The following is a 12,434-nucleotide window of genomic DNA, read 5'->3' as shown; positions in this document are numbered from 1 at the left end:
CAATGCGGTTGTTTAAATTTAAATGACTTGCTTCAGTTTGCATGACCAGCTTGTATGAGAAGAAATTATCTGTCCATAAACAGGTCATAAACCATTCAAATTGACAAGCAAAATTTTTACACGTTGTTTATTTACCAATTTTGGTTTATGTGCACATTACGATTCAGGTAATACATTTGGTTGTGACTTTTTAAAGTCAAAACATAGATAAAATCAATTTCTTAACAAACAGTACTCAGAAAACAGTTTCGAAACAACCCCATACGACTGTTGCAAAGTAATAAGCGTCAGTAATGGGCAACTGGGTCTAAATTCTTGACCTGATTGGCAGAAAGTTTCCAGTTGAATTTCGTGTTCGTTGATACACGGTTGGCAGTATTAATAAAAATACGTGTTAGTAAAAAATACCTTCTTATGATGTGTCAAATGTTTTCGCATTTTGGGGATCGAAACATTTCAACGACTGTAATTTAGGTCAATGGAATTTGCAAAATAATGTCTAGCTTTGTTTTCATATTTCTGTTTCGTAGTCTGCTTTTGATAAACCGGCTTTTCTCATTTTAAGAAACAAATATTTTCTTTACTTGTTTAGTTCAGCAAGCCATGCAACTTCTAATATGGCCCCATGTGACGCAAGCTCATGTAAACAAAACACATTTTAGACTATTTGGTGTACTGTTGGTTTTGCAAGTTTCCTAAAATCGTATAGTGGTGGAAATTTTGTTTTCAAGTGAATTAAAAAATCAAAGTATTTCCCACTTAAGTTTCGTGCCATCTATATTGTTTCAGTTAAGGCTTAGTTGACTTTTTGCATGCTAAAGGTTTCCAAACGCTGGTTCAGTTTATTGTCTGGATGTGTGATTAACGGTGGTAGATCTCCAGTACGTAAATGTGAAGGTCGCGTGAGTTTAACCTACCCAGAACCAAATTGTCGGAAAAAAGTAGCTAATTTAGGCTGCAATGCTTTAGCAAAGAATGCATTGAAAACATTAGCCGTACTTTGAAAGCACCTTTAAAGTGAAACTTACATAATGGGGATCAAATGAATTGGTTTATATAAGTTATATAAGTAGGTGGGTTACTTATATATACTGCTTCAAAGGACACAACATTTTTAATAACGGTCAATAAAATACATACAATGTCTTATCATGACATGACAATGTTGCTTAAATTGATTCGGACAATATCTTCTTTAAAAAGAGTTAAGAAAATAGTGATTTATTTCAGAATAGGTTACGAAACTGTCCTGTTTCCATTCAAGAAAATTTTTGGAGGAATGGAAAACAACAAGACAAGATTTGCACAACCATTCACGTACGATTTCTATGGAGACTGTTATTTGTCTTTTCAATCGAAGTACGTAAGTAAGGTTGTGTAAACGTTTCCTGGTTAGTAGTTAGTTAGATTGTATCATGTGAGATACAATTATAATAAGTGTAAGCATTCAAGGAATGGAAGAAGGTTTTGTTTGTACCTTTACCGCATTCTTAAGGGGCGCTTGATTCGATATTCTTTATGGTTTAATCAATTCCTATTTTATTTCTTGTGTTTATTATAGTAGATTTTATCATGCTAATGGCTTCCGATCTCTGGTTCAGTTTACTGTCTGGTTGATTGATTACGGTTGTAAATCTCCAACATTCTGGAATAAAACGCTTGTAAGAAACTCACCAATTTGTTTCAGAAGCGCATTACGTAGCAAATTTAATTAAATCGCATTGTAAAGCGACATGAAAACTGAAAAAGAGTAATTTACACATTTATTTTGTGTCTTGAAAAAAGTTTCAGGTGATTCTTCTCGATTCGTTAGCTTGGTACCATACGTGAAGGGCATCCGTTCAATTAAGTGGTTTATGAAATTTACTTTCAAAAGCAAGGTCTATGAGAGACAAATATTTTACTACAAACATTTTGTACCCGTTTATGTTTTGCACAAATTATTTGAACTGTCTTGTGAACCAGGTGGTTATGTAAAAGTGGAGCGCGGGGTCTTCATGCTTGAGTGACTTTGCGTAAATCCTCATTTCCAATTTCGTGTTTGTCCTTTATTATCTATTTTGCGAGTTGTTGTTAAGATTGAAAAGATCAACACAAAAGTATACTCATTCCAACCCTTACACTACAAAAGCAATGAAAGTATATGTACATACATGTACATTTATATAATTTGAACCTTTTAGTGCATATTAAGGATTTCGAATGTACATACCGTGTCGCATCGCACAGTTTGTTTGGCTTCGATCAATGTATACTCATAATAAAATGGTTTGTGGCTTTACCACGAGGAGTTACCCATTTATGTTTTTCTGGGATGAATAGGCTGCTGGTTGTTTGTCAAGTTCCACGAGCCCAGTGAATCATAAAGAAAAAGTGCTTTATGTCGATGATGGAAGAAAAGGGGTTTTGTCAAACATATTGCAGAGCCCAGAATAAAATGTGATTAATTTATTTGATTGCATCGTCACCAGAACCTTTTATTTAATCAATAGGAAGTCTGAATAAATTTTTGCACGATCTGATTAGCTTCGAAAATCAAAAATTTAAACACCTACCCGCACCTTACTTAGTTAAATATATTTTTTCTGTTTACATCGATGTTCAGGATACTGCAATAATTCTTGCCCTGGTCGTTGTGCTGAAGGTTTGAACGGTTACACCTGTTTTACAAGTGGTAAGTATACCATGCTGCTGTTCTGCAAAAAGTAACTTGGCAAAAACAGAAAGTATTATTTCTTTTCATCCTGGTCAATTTTTTATCCACAGGTGAACCAGTTATTCACAATATCAAGGTGTTGTGGCGAACCCACAACAGTCTGTTTATTGGATGGAATGCAAGCAACGCGAACACAGCGGATGCTTCAACCACCGGGACAAGGAATTACTATTCTGGAACGAGGCAGATAGGTTTCCTTTACTTGCAGCCAGATACCGAGTACAGCATAACAGTTACAGCTCGGAATTTCATTTCCACATCCACTCAAAGTATTACAGTCAGAACTCGTAAGTTCGATTACTCACCTCACGACCAGTTTCCGAGATTTTTATCTTTCAGTTTTTTGTGATAAATATGCGAAGTTGAGATTACAATCGCGTGCTTTTACAGTTTCCGAACCAGCAATTCCAACCCTTCCATCTCCAACAATGTCAGGATGTGTAAACTCTCCGCCACTAAGTTGCTGTTCTGGATACAAAAGTGACGGATTCAATTGCATTGGCAAGTCCCTCTAGATTTGAACGAATTTTGTATGTCATAATTTTGATTAGTTTCGAGATGTGACATAAAACACTTTTTCACGTCAAGATAAAGTGGCAAACTATACTTTTGTTTTTGTGTGTAAACAACATTTGAAATTTGGTACTGTGCAGAATTTTTTTTGCCCCCAACAGTATACTGCATCAGTTCTGCGTAATGTATTTTTGCTATAAGCAGCTGTACACAAACGATATGGGAATTCACACGATAATAAATAAAATTTGAAAGTACAGGCCATGTAAATGTGTGAAAACAACCGGTTTGACAAATCATATTTTGTACCAGATATAGACGAGTGCGCGGGTAATCCATGTGATTCGAACGCAGCATGCAGGAACACACCTGGAAGTTACAACTGTATTTGCAACAATTGTTATATTGGGGATGGTAACGTTTGCACTCGTAAGTGATGTCATTTGCTAACATGACGAGCTAAGGAATAAATGACTTTTCTTTTTCTCACCTTAATTATAGAATAAATGACATTAATGTTTTTTGGGTTAATATTCATAGAACATTGTGGAGGAACAGAATGTTATTCAGAAGGAGGATGTGATACATTTTCCCTTTGGTCTGACACCTTTGGTAAGTATGTAACGATAGGATTTTCAACCCTTTTCCACTACGGATCGAAGTTAGCATTTTCACAGACTGGCTCTCATAAATCACTTCTGCAGTTCAATCTATTTGTTATTAGTTGAACAGCCTTCTGTTGGAAACTTATCAACAACTTGGAAATCTGGTACCGGTCTCAGTTTTTCATGGACAAGCAACAAAGTTGCATATAGAAGTGCGTTTTTGTCCGGTGATGGAGTTTCCTATGATCAACACATTCCAAGAAAAGCAGCGTTTTCGTTTCTGAAACCATCAACAACTTATAATCTAACTGTAGTTGTCTATAACCACCTTGGAACTGCATCTGCGAGCATTTTAGCTCAAACAGGTATAGTAACTCATTTTTTCCCTTTTATCTCGAAACATTTAGTTTTTCTCTTGGCAACTGTATTGCAGAACCTCAAATGCCTATTAACCCAACTTTGTCGCCAAGCACACCGAATCCTGCTGATGGTTGTGGAGCTGGATTTGCGCTCTCAGGAGGAGCTTGTATAGGTTGTAATAAATAAATTTGTCATTAAATAATACTTAGACAAATAAGTAAGCCTTTATTACAGATATTGATGAATGTTCTCACGGTTTGCACAACTGCCACAATGAGGCGGTATGTACGAACACAATGGGCAGTTTCACATGTTCTTGTAAGTTGGGATACTTTGGCAATGGAATCATTTGTGTGGGTAAGTTACAATAACCTAAAAATCATAAAGTCCCACTAAACACTACAAAATTTGTAGGAAAATGTGATTCAACTTCTTACTCAATTTGTGGAACCCGCGGTATCTGCGGTAGAAATTACTATGGAACCAGTTGTTACTGTCATAACAATAACGAGTGTTATGGTAAGTTGTTGATGAAAAGTAAAATTTAAACAACGAACTCAGGTCTAAACAAATAACCACACACAGAAAACAGTGATGTCACAATTATTCCACAAAATGTTGGACTTCATTTCGTCATCGTCAAGTGGGAAAGATTGGTTCCAGCTTATGAAATATTTTGTTATGACGTGACGTTGATTGAAGGAACAAGTGTAATTACAAAGTACAGCAGACTTCACAACAGGGAAGCAGCGTTTGCTAATCTTAACCCAACCTCTGTTTATACCATCATGGTCAAACCCACGTTCTCAACAAGCACATCAACCAACTTTACTTTTACCACAGGTAGGCGTTACTGAGTGATGCGAACGTGACACAAGTGTTTCAAATACCTTTACTTTGCAGAAGGTCTCTTAGCCAGCACTACCACAATGTTTTCCACTCCAGCTACGACTTCGACCACACCGATTTATTCCACTGTCGAGTCAGCAATGACGACCACTTCTGAACCTCCTTCCAACTGCAACGTTTTTACTTTCCTTGTCTCCATTTTTAGTGCCTTTTTGCAAATTATATTTAGGGCACTTGCATTTGTAACATAAAAAATTGTTCGTAAAAGAAATTTGCAACGCTACCAGAACACATATCCCAAAATTAACATATTCCTTATCATGTTGTACAGTCAAAAGAAAGCTGATGGTAATGTGTGTCAAAAACAACAATTAAAGAAACAAAATAATCAAAGCATGTGCAAGATTTTGTAATAAAGTTGAAATGAAAAAAGCGGTCAAATCGGTTTCAAAATTGCTGCTAAATTTAACAGTTTTTCAGACGGCAATGCGGTTGTTTAAATTTAAATGACTTGCTTCAGTTTGCATGACCAGCTTGTATGAGAAGAAATTATCTGTCCATAAACAGGTCATAAACCATTCAAATTCACAAGCAAAATTTTTACACGTTGTTTATTTACCAATTTTGGTTTATGTGCACATTACGATTCAGGTAATACATTTGGTTGTGACTTTTTGAAGTCAAAACATAGATAAAATCAATTTCTTAACAAACAGTACTCAGAAAACAGTTTCGAAACAACCCCATACGACTGTTGCAAAGTAATAAGCGTCAGTAATGGGCAACTGGGTCTAAATTCTTGACCTGATTGGCAGAAAGTTTCCAGTTAAATTTCGTGTTCGTTGATACACGGTTGGCAGTATTAATAAAAATACGTGTTAGTAAAAAATACCTTCTTATAATGTGTCAAATGTTTTCGCATTTTGGGGTCGAAACATTTCAACGACTGTAATTTAGGTCAATGGAATTTGCAAAATAATGTCTAGCTTTGTTTTCATATTTCTGTTTCGTAGTCTGCTTTTGATAAACGGGCTTTTCTCATTTTAAGAAACAAATATTTTCTTTACTTGTTTAGTTCAGCAAGCCATGCAACTTCTAATATGGCCCCATGTGACGCAAGCTCATGTAAACAAAACACATTTTAGACTATTTGGTGTACTGTTGGTTTTGCAAGTTTGTTAAAATCGTATAGTGGTGGAAATTTTGTTTTCAAGTGAATTAAAAAATCAAAGTATTTCCCATTTAAGTTTCGTGCCATCTATATTGTTTCAGTTAAGGCTTAGTTGACTTTTTGCATGCTAAAGGTTTCCAAACGCTGGTTCAGTTTATTGTCTGGATGTGTGATTAACGGTGGTAGATCTCCAGTACGTAAATGTGAAGGTCGCGTGAGTTTAACCTACCCAGAACCAAATTGTCGGAAAAAAGTAGCTAATTTAGGCTGCAATGCTTTAGCAAAGAATGCATTGAAAACATTAGCCGTACTTTGAAAGCACCTTTAAAGTGAAACTTACATAATGGGGATCAAATGAATTGGTTTATATAAGTTATATAAGTAGGTGGGCTACTTATATATACTGCTTCAAAGGACACAACATTTTTAATAACGGTCAATAAAATACATACAATGTCTTATCATGACATGACAATGTTGCTTAAATTGATTCGGACAATATCTTCCACTTCACTATAGGATATGTTAATAGAGATGCTACCCGGATCCGCATGTTTATCAATCAAATCCGGCCCGGTACTATCTAGAACTAACCGTCAACAGTTTGCGTTTTTCCCAGAGTGGCACAAAGAGATGATATCAGAAGAGTGTGCTTTCGTATGGTAAAGGTAATTTTGCTGACTTGAACAACCAATTAATGCACATTTTCTGATCGGCACACAATGTACTGAAATGGCGAAATTAAAATTTAATAAATCAACTTGATTGTTTGATGACATCTTGGAATTTAATTTCTATTGCAAAAAAACGTGCACCTAATTAATACACATTTTAAATATATTTATTTAAAAAGAGTTAAGAAAATAGTGATTTATTTCAGAATAGGTTACGAAACTGTCCTGTTTCCATTCAAGAAAATTTTTGGAGGAATGGAAAACAGCAAGACAAGATTTGCACAACCATTCACGTGTAGGAATGAGTGTTGTTTGTTTGTTTGAACTGCGTGTTCAACTGCGATATGCGTTTCCCTTAACTCCTGACTCCTCTTCGTAACTAACCAAACTTGTGTTAGTTTGTTTTATTCACCAAAGACGAAAGATATATGTGCAGAATACAGCTGAGCCCCAGAGTAGAATATACAGACGGTGATTCTACGCTAAAGGCGAACCAAAATGTAGAATGGAATCAACCACAGAAACCACAAATTTATAGGCAATTCAGTTATGCGGCTTGCGTGAGAACCGCGATACATAATTACGTGTTACGAGCGATCTCCTGTGTCGTTTCAGAAAATAGGAGTTACACTTCCTGGTACGAACTGCTAAGTCACTCTGCATTACCTAATGGAAAATTACGTAAATGTGAACACTACGTCACAGCATAAACGTTACACACGTACGATTTCTATGGAGACTGCTATTTGTCTTTGCAATCGAAGTACGTAAGTAAGGTTGTGCAGACGTTTTCTGGTTAGTAGTTAGTTAGATTGTATCATGTGAGATACAATTATAATAAGTGTAAGCATTCAAGGAATGGAAGAAGGTTTTGTTTGTACCTTTACCGCATTCTTAAGGGGCGCTTGATTCGATATTCTTTATGGTTTAATCAATTCCTATTTTATTTCTTGTGTTTATTATAGTAGATTTTATCATGCTAATGGCTTCCAATCTCAGGTTCAGTTTACTGTCTGGTTGATTGATTACGGTTGTAAGTCTCCAACAATCTGGAATAAAACGCTTGTAAGAAACTCATCAATTTGTTTCAGAAGCGCATTACGTAGCAAATTTAATTAAATCGCATTATAAAGCGACATGAAAACTGAAAAAGAGTAATTTACACATTTATTTTGTGTCTTGAAGAAAGTTTCAGGTGATTCTTCTCGATTCGTTAGCTTGGTACCATACGTAAAGGGCATCCGTTCAATTAAGTGGTTTATGAAAATTACTTTCAAAACCAAGGTCTATGAGAGACAAATATTTTACCATAAACATTTTGTACCCGTTTATGTTTTCCACAAATTGTTTGAACTGTCTTGTGAACCAGGTGGTTATGTAAAAGTGGAGCGCGGGGTCTTCATGCTTGAGTGACTTTGCGTAAATCCTCATTTACAATTTCATGTTTGTCGTTTATTATCTATTTTGAGAGTTGTTGTTAAGATTGAAAAGATCAACACAAAAGTTTACTCATTCCAACCCTTAAACTACCAAGCAATGAAAGTATATGTACATACATGACATTTATATAATTTGAACCTTTTAGTGCATATTAAGGATTTCGAATGTAGGCCCTACATACCGTGTCGCATCGCACAGTTTGTTTGGCTTCGATCATTGTATACTCATAATAAAATGGTTTGTGGCTTTACCACGAGGAGATACCCATTAATGTTTTTCTGGGATGAATAGGCTGCTGGTTGTTTGCCAAGTTCCACGAGCCCAGTGAATCGTAAAGAAAAAGTGCTTTATGTCGATGGTGGAAGAAAAGGGGTTTTGTCACGCAGGCTGGGTTCAGTGTCTGAAAATTCTGCCAACATGATGTTGCATAATCTGGTGTTCGTGTTTGTTGTTGTAACATGCGTCCAATGTCAAGGTGGGTACAAATATTCATGTTACATTTGGAATATTTTGAATACTAACTTACAATAAGTATAATATGCTAAATTTTTAGGTAAAATAGTGAGTCTGTTAGTTTAAACTAGTTATTTTTCGGAAAACTTTCTTTTTAGGTGTTGATGAATGCGCTCTTGGGACTCACGCATGTCACGTTGAGGCAAATTGCATAAACACAAGTGGGGGATACACTTGTAAGTGCAAAGACTGGTTTGTAGGTGACGGTTTCGACTGCAAAGGTTTGTGCTTTTAGTTGAAATAGCTGTTCAATCCAATAGCTTTTCCTTGTTTTAGAGATTTGCAACAATATTATATTAACCGATAAAATATAGCATGAAAACATATTGCAGAGCCCAGAATAAAATGTGATTAATTTATTTGATTGCTTCGTCACCAGAACCTCTGAATAAATAAAAGTCTGAATAAATTTTTGCACGATCTGATTAGCTTCGAAAATCAAAAATTTAAACACCTACCCGCACCTTACTTAGTTAAATATATTTTTTCTGTTTACATCGATGTTCAGGATACTGCAATAATTCTTGCCCTGGTCGTTGTGCTGAAGGTTTGAACGGTTACACCTGTTTTACAAGTGGTAAGTATACCGTATACTTGGCAAAAACAGAAGGTATTATTTCTTTTCATCCTGGTCAACTTTTTTGTCTACAGGTAAACCAGTTATTCACAATATCAAGGTTTTGTGGCGAACACACAACAGTCTGTTTATTGGATGGAATGCCAGCAACGCAAACACAGCAGATGCTTCAACCACCGGGACAAAATATTACTATTCAGGAACGAGGCAGATGGGTTTCCTTTACTTACAGCCTGATACCGAGCACAACATAAAAGTTACAGCTCGGAATTTCATTTCCACATCCACTCAAATTATTAAAGTCAGAACTCGTAAGTTCCATTATTTACGACAAGCTTCCGAGTTTTTTTATCTTTTAGTTTTTTGTGATAAAAATGAGATGTTGAGATTACATTTGCGTGCTTTTACAGTTTCCGAATCAGCAATTCCAATCCTACCGTCTTCAACAACGCCAGAATGTGTAAACTCTCCGCCACTAAGTTGCTGTTCTGGATTCAGAAGTGACGGATTCAATTGCATTGGCAAGTCCCTCGTTCTTTAGATTTGACCGAATTTTGTATTTCATAATTTCAATTAGTTTCGAGATGTGACATAAAACACTTTTTTACGTCAAGATAAAGTGGCAAACTATACTTTTCTTTTTGTGCATAAATAACATATTAAATTTGGTACTGTGCAGAAAACTTTTTGCCCCCAACAGTATACTGCATCAGTTCTGCGTAATGTATTTTTGCTATAAGCAGCTGTTCACAAACGATATGGGAATTCACACGATAATAAATAAAATTTGAAAGTACAGGCCATGTAAATGTGTCAAAACAACCGGTTTGACAAACTATCATATATTGTACCAGATATTGACGAGTGCGCGGGTAATCCATGTGATTCGAACGCAGCATGCACGAACACACGTGGAAGTTACAATTGCATTTGCAACAATTGTTATATTGGGGATGGTAACGTTTGCACTCGTAAGTGATGTCATTTGCTAATATGACGAGCTAAGAAACAAATGACTTTTCTTTTTCTTACCTTAATTGTGGAATAAATGACATTTCTAGTTATTTGTTTCAAATTGCTTTTTTTGGGGGTAAATATTCATAGAGCATTGTGGAGGGACAGAATGTTATTCAAGAGGAGAATGTCATACATATTCCCTTTCGTCTGACTCCTTTGGTAAGTATGTAACGATAGACTTTTCAACCTTTTTCCAATACGGATCGGAGTTAGCATTTTCACAGACTGGCTCTCATAAATCACTTCTGCAGTTCAATCCATTTTCTTATTAGTTGAACCACCTTCTGTTGGAAACTTATCAACAACTTGGAAATCTGGTACCGGTCTCAGTTTTTCATGGACAAGCAACAAAGTTGCATATAGAAGTGTATTTTTGTCCGGTGATGGAGTTTCCTATGATCAACACATTCCAAGAAAAGCAGCGTTTTCGTTTCTGAAGCCATCAACAACTTATAATCTAACTGTAGTTGTCTATAACCACCTTGGAACCTCATCTGCGAGCATTTTAGCTCAAACAGGTAAAATAACTCGTTTTTTCCCTTTCATGTCGAAACATTTAGTTTTTGTTTTGGTAACTGTATTGCAGAACCTCAAATGCCTACTAACCCAACTTTGTCGCCAAGCACACCGAATCCTGCTCATGGTTGTGGAGCTGGATTTACGCTCTCAGGAGGAGTTTGTATAGGTTATAATAATAAAATTTGTCATTAATTAATACTTAGACAAATAAGTAAATTTTTTTTGCAGATATTGATGAATGTTCTAACGGTTTGCACAACTGTCACAATGAGGCGGTATGTACGAACACAATGGGCAGTTTCACGTGTTCTTGTAAGTTGGGATACTTTGGCAATGGAGTTAATTGCGTGGGTATGTTACAATAACCTAAAAATCATAAAGTCCCACTAAACAATAAAAAATTTGTAGGAAAATGTGATTCAACATCTTATTCAGTTTGTGGAACACGCGGTATCTGCGATATAAATTATTATGGAACCAGTTGTTACTGTTATGACGATAACGAGTGTTATGGTAAGTTGTTGATGAAAAGTGAGATTTAAACAACGAACTCAGGTCTAAACAAATAACCACAGGAAACAGTGATGTCACAATTACTGCACAAAATTTTGGACTTCATTTCGTCATCGTCAAGTGGGAAAGATTGGTTCCAGCTTATGTAATGTTTTTTTATGACGTGACGTTGATTGAAGGACCAAGTGTGATTACAAAGTACAGCAGACTTCGCAACAGGGAAGCAGCGTTTGCTAATCTTAACCCAACCTCCGTTTATACCATCGTAGTCAAACCCACGTTCTCAACAAGCTCATCAACTAGCTTTACTTTTTCCACAGGTAAGCGTTACTCAGCGATCAAAAAGTAAAACTTATGTTTCAAATACTTTTGCTTTACAGAGGGTCTCTTAGCCAGCACTACCACAATGTTTTCAACTCCAACTATGACTTCGACCACACCGATTTATTCCACTGTCGAGTCACCAGTGACGACCACTTCTGAACCTCCTTCTAACGTTTTTACTTTCCTTGTCTCCATTTTTAGTGCCTTTTTGCAAATTATATTTAGAGCACTTGCAGTTGTGACATAAACAATTGTTCGTAAAAGAAATTTGCAACGTTACCAGAACACATATCGCAAAATTAACATATTCCTTATCATGTTGTACAGTCAAAAGAAAGCTGATGGTAATGTGTGTTAAAAACAACGCATGTGCAAGATTTTGTAATAAAGTTGAAATAAAAAATCGGTTTTAAAATTGCTGCTAATTTCCTACAGTTTTCCAGACGGCAATGTGGTCGTTTAAATTTAAATGACTTGCTTCAATTTGCATGAGCAGCTTGTAGGCTATGAGAAGAAATTATCCGTCCATTTTTTTTCAGAAAACCCGTTTTACACGTTTTTTTACAACAATTTTCGGTTTGTGTGCACATTATGATTCAGGTAATACATTTGGTTGTGACTTTTCAAATTTAAAACATAGATA

The 12,434-nt window shown here is 35.8% G+C and overlaps 3 protein-coding genes across 3 annotated transcripts; all 3 read left to right on the top strand.

Moving 5' to 3' along the window:
- Nucleotides 1-3,703: 3,703 nt before the first annotated feature.
- On the top strand, nucleotides 3,704-4,380 carry LOC145911975 (uncharacterized). The gene is made up of 3 exons (XM_082999405.1): nucleotides 3,704-3,841; nucleotides 3,954-4,199; nucleotides 4,268-4,380. The coding sequence occupies exons 1-3, from the start codon at nucleotides 3,736-3,738 to the stop codon at nucleotides 4,378-4,380; spliced, it is 465 nt and encodes a 154-aa protein (XP_082855531.1). The 5' UTR covers nucleotides 3,704-3,735.
- A 52-nt stretch (nucleotides 4,381-4,432) lies between these two features.
- Nucleotides 4,433-5,366, top strand: LOC145910611 (uncharacterized). The gene is made up of 4 exons (XM_082997801.1): nucleotides 4,433-4,551; nucleotides 4,609-4,713; nucleotides 4,780-5,037; nucleotides 5,098-5,366. Exons 1-4 carry the CDS (start codon nucleotides 4,491-4,493, stop codon nucleotides 5,292-5,294), a joined length of 621 nt encoding a protein of 206 aa, XP_082853927.1. The 5' UTR covers nucleotides 4,433-4,490; the 3' UTR covers nucleotides 5,295-5,366.
- A 3,379-nt stretch (nucleotides 5,367-8,745) lies between these two features.
- LOC145911974 (uncharacterized) lies at nucleotides 8,746-12,181 on the top strand. Its single transcript, XM_082999404.1, has 13 exons — nucleotides 8,746-8,803; nucleotides 8,940-9,062; nucleotides 9,350-9,418; nucleotides 9,493-9,729; nucleotides 9,829-9,939; nucleotides 10,273-10,389; nucleotides 10,523-10,594; nucleotides 10,708-10,953; nucleotides 11,022-11,120; nucleotides 11,183-11,305; nucleotides 11,363-11,467; nucleotides 11,530-11,787; nucleotides 11,848-12,181. Exons 1-13 carry the CDS (start codon nucleotides 8,746-8,748, stop codon nucleotides 12,036-12,038), a joined length of 1,809 nt encoding a protein of 602 aa, XP_082855530.1. The 3' UTR covers nucleotides 12,039-12,181.
- Nucleotides 12,182-12,434: the final 253 nt, after the last annotated feature.

This window comes from Ascidia mentula, chromosome 8 (assembly GCF_947561715.1).
Source record: "Ascidia mentula chromosome 8, kaAscMent1.1, whole genome shotgun sequence".
NCBI classification, from domain to species: Eukaryota; Metazoa; Chordata; class Ascidiacea; order Phlebobranchia; family Ascidiidae; genus Ascidia; species Ascidia mentula.
Note: the sequence above shows the minus strand (reverse complement) of the source record. Positions and strands in the feature narration are given on the sequence as shown.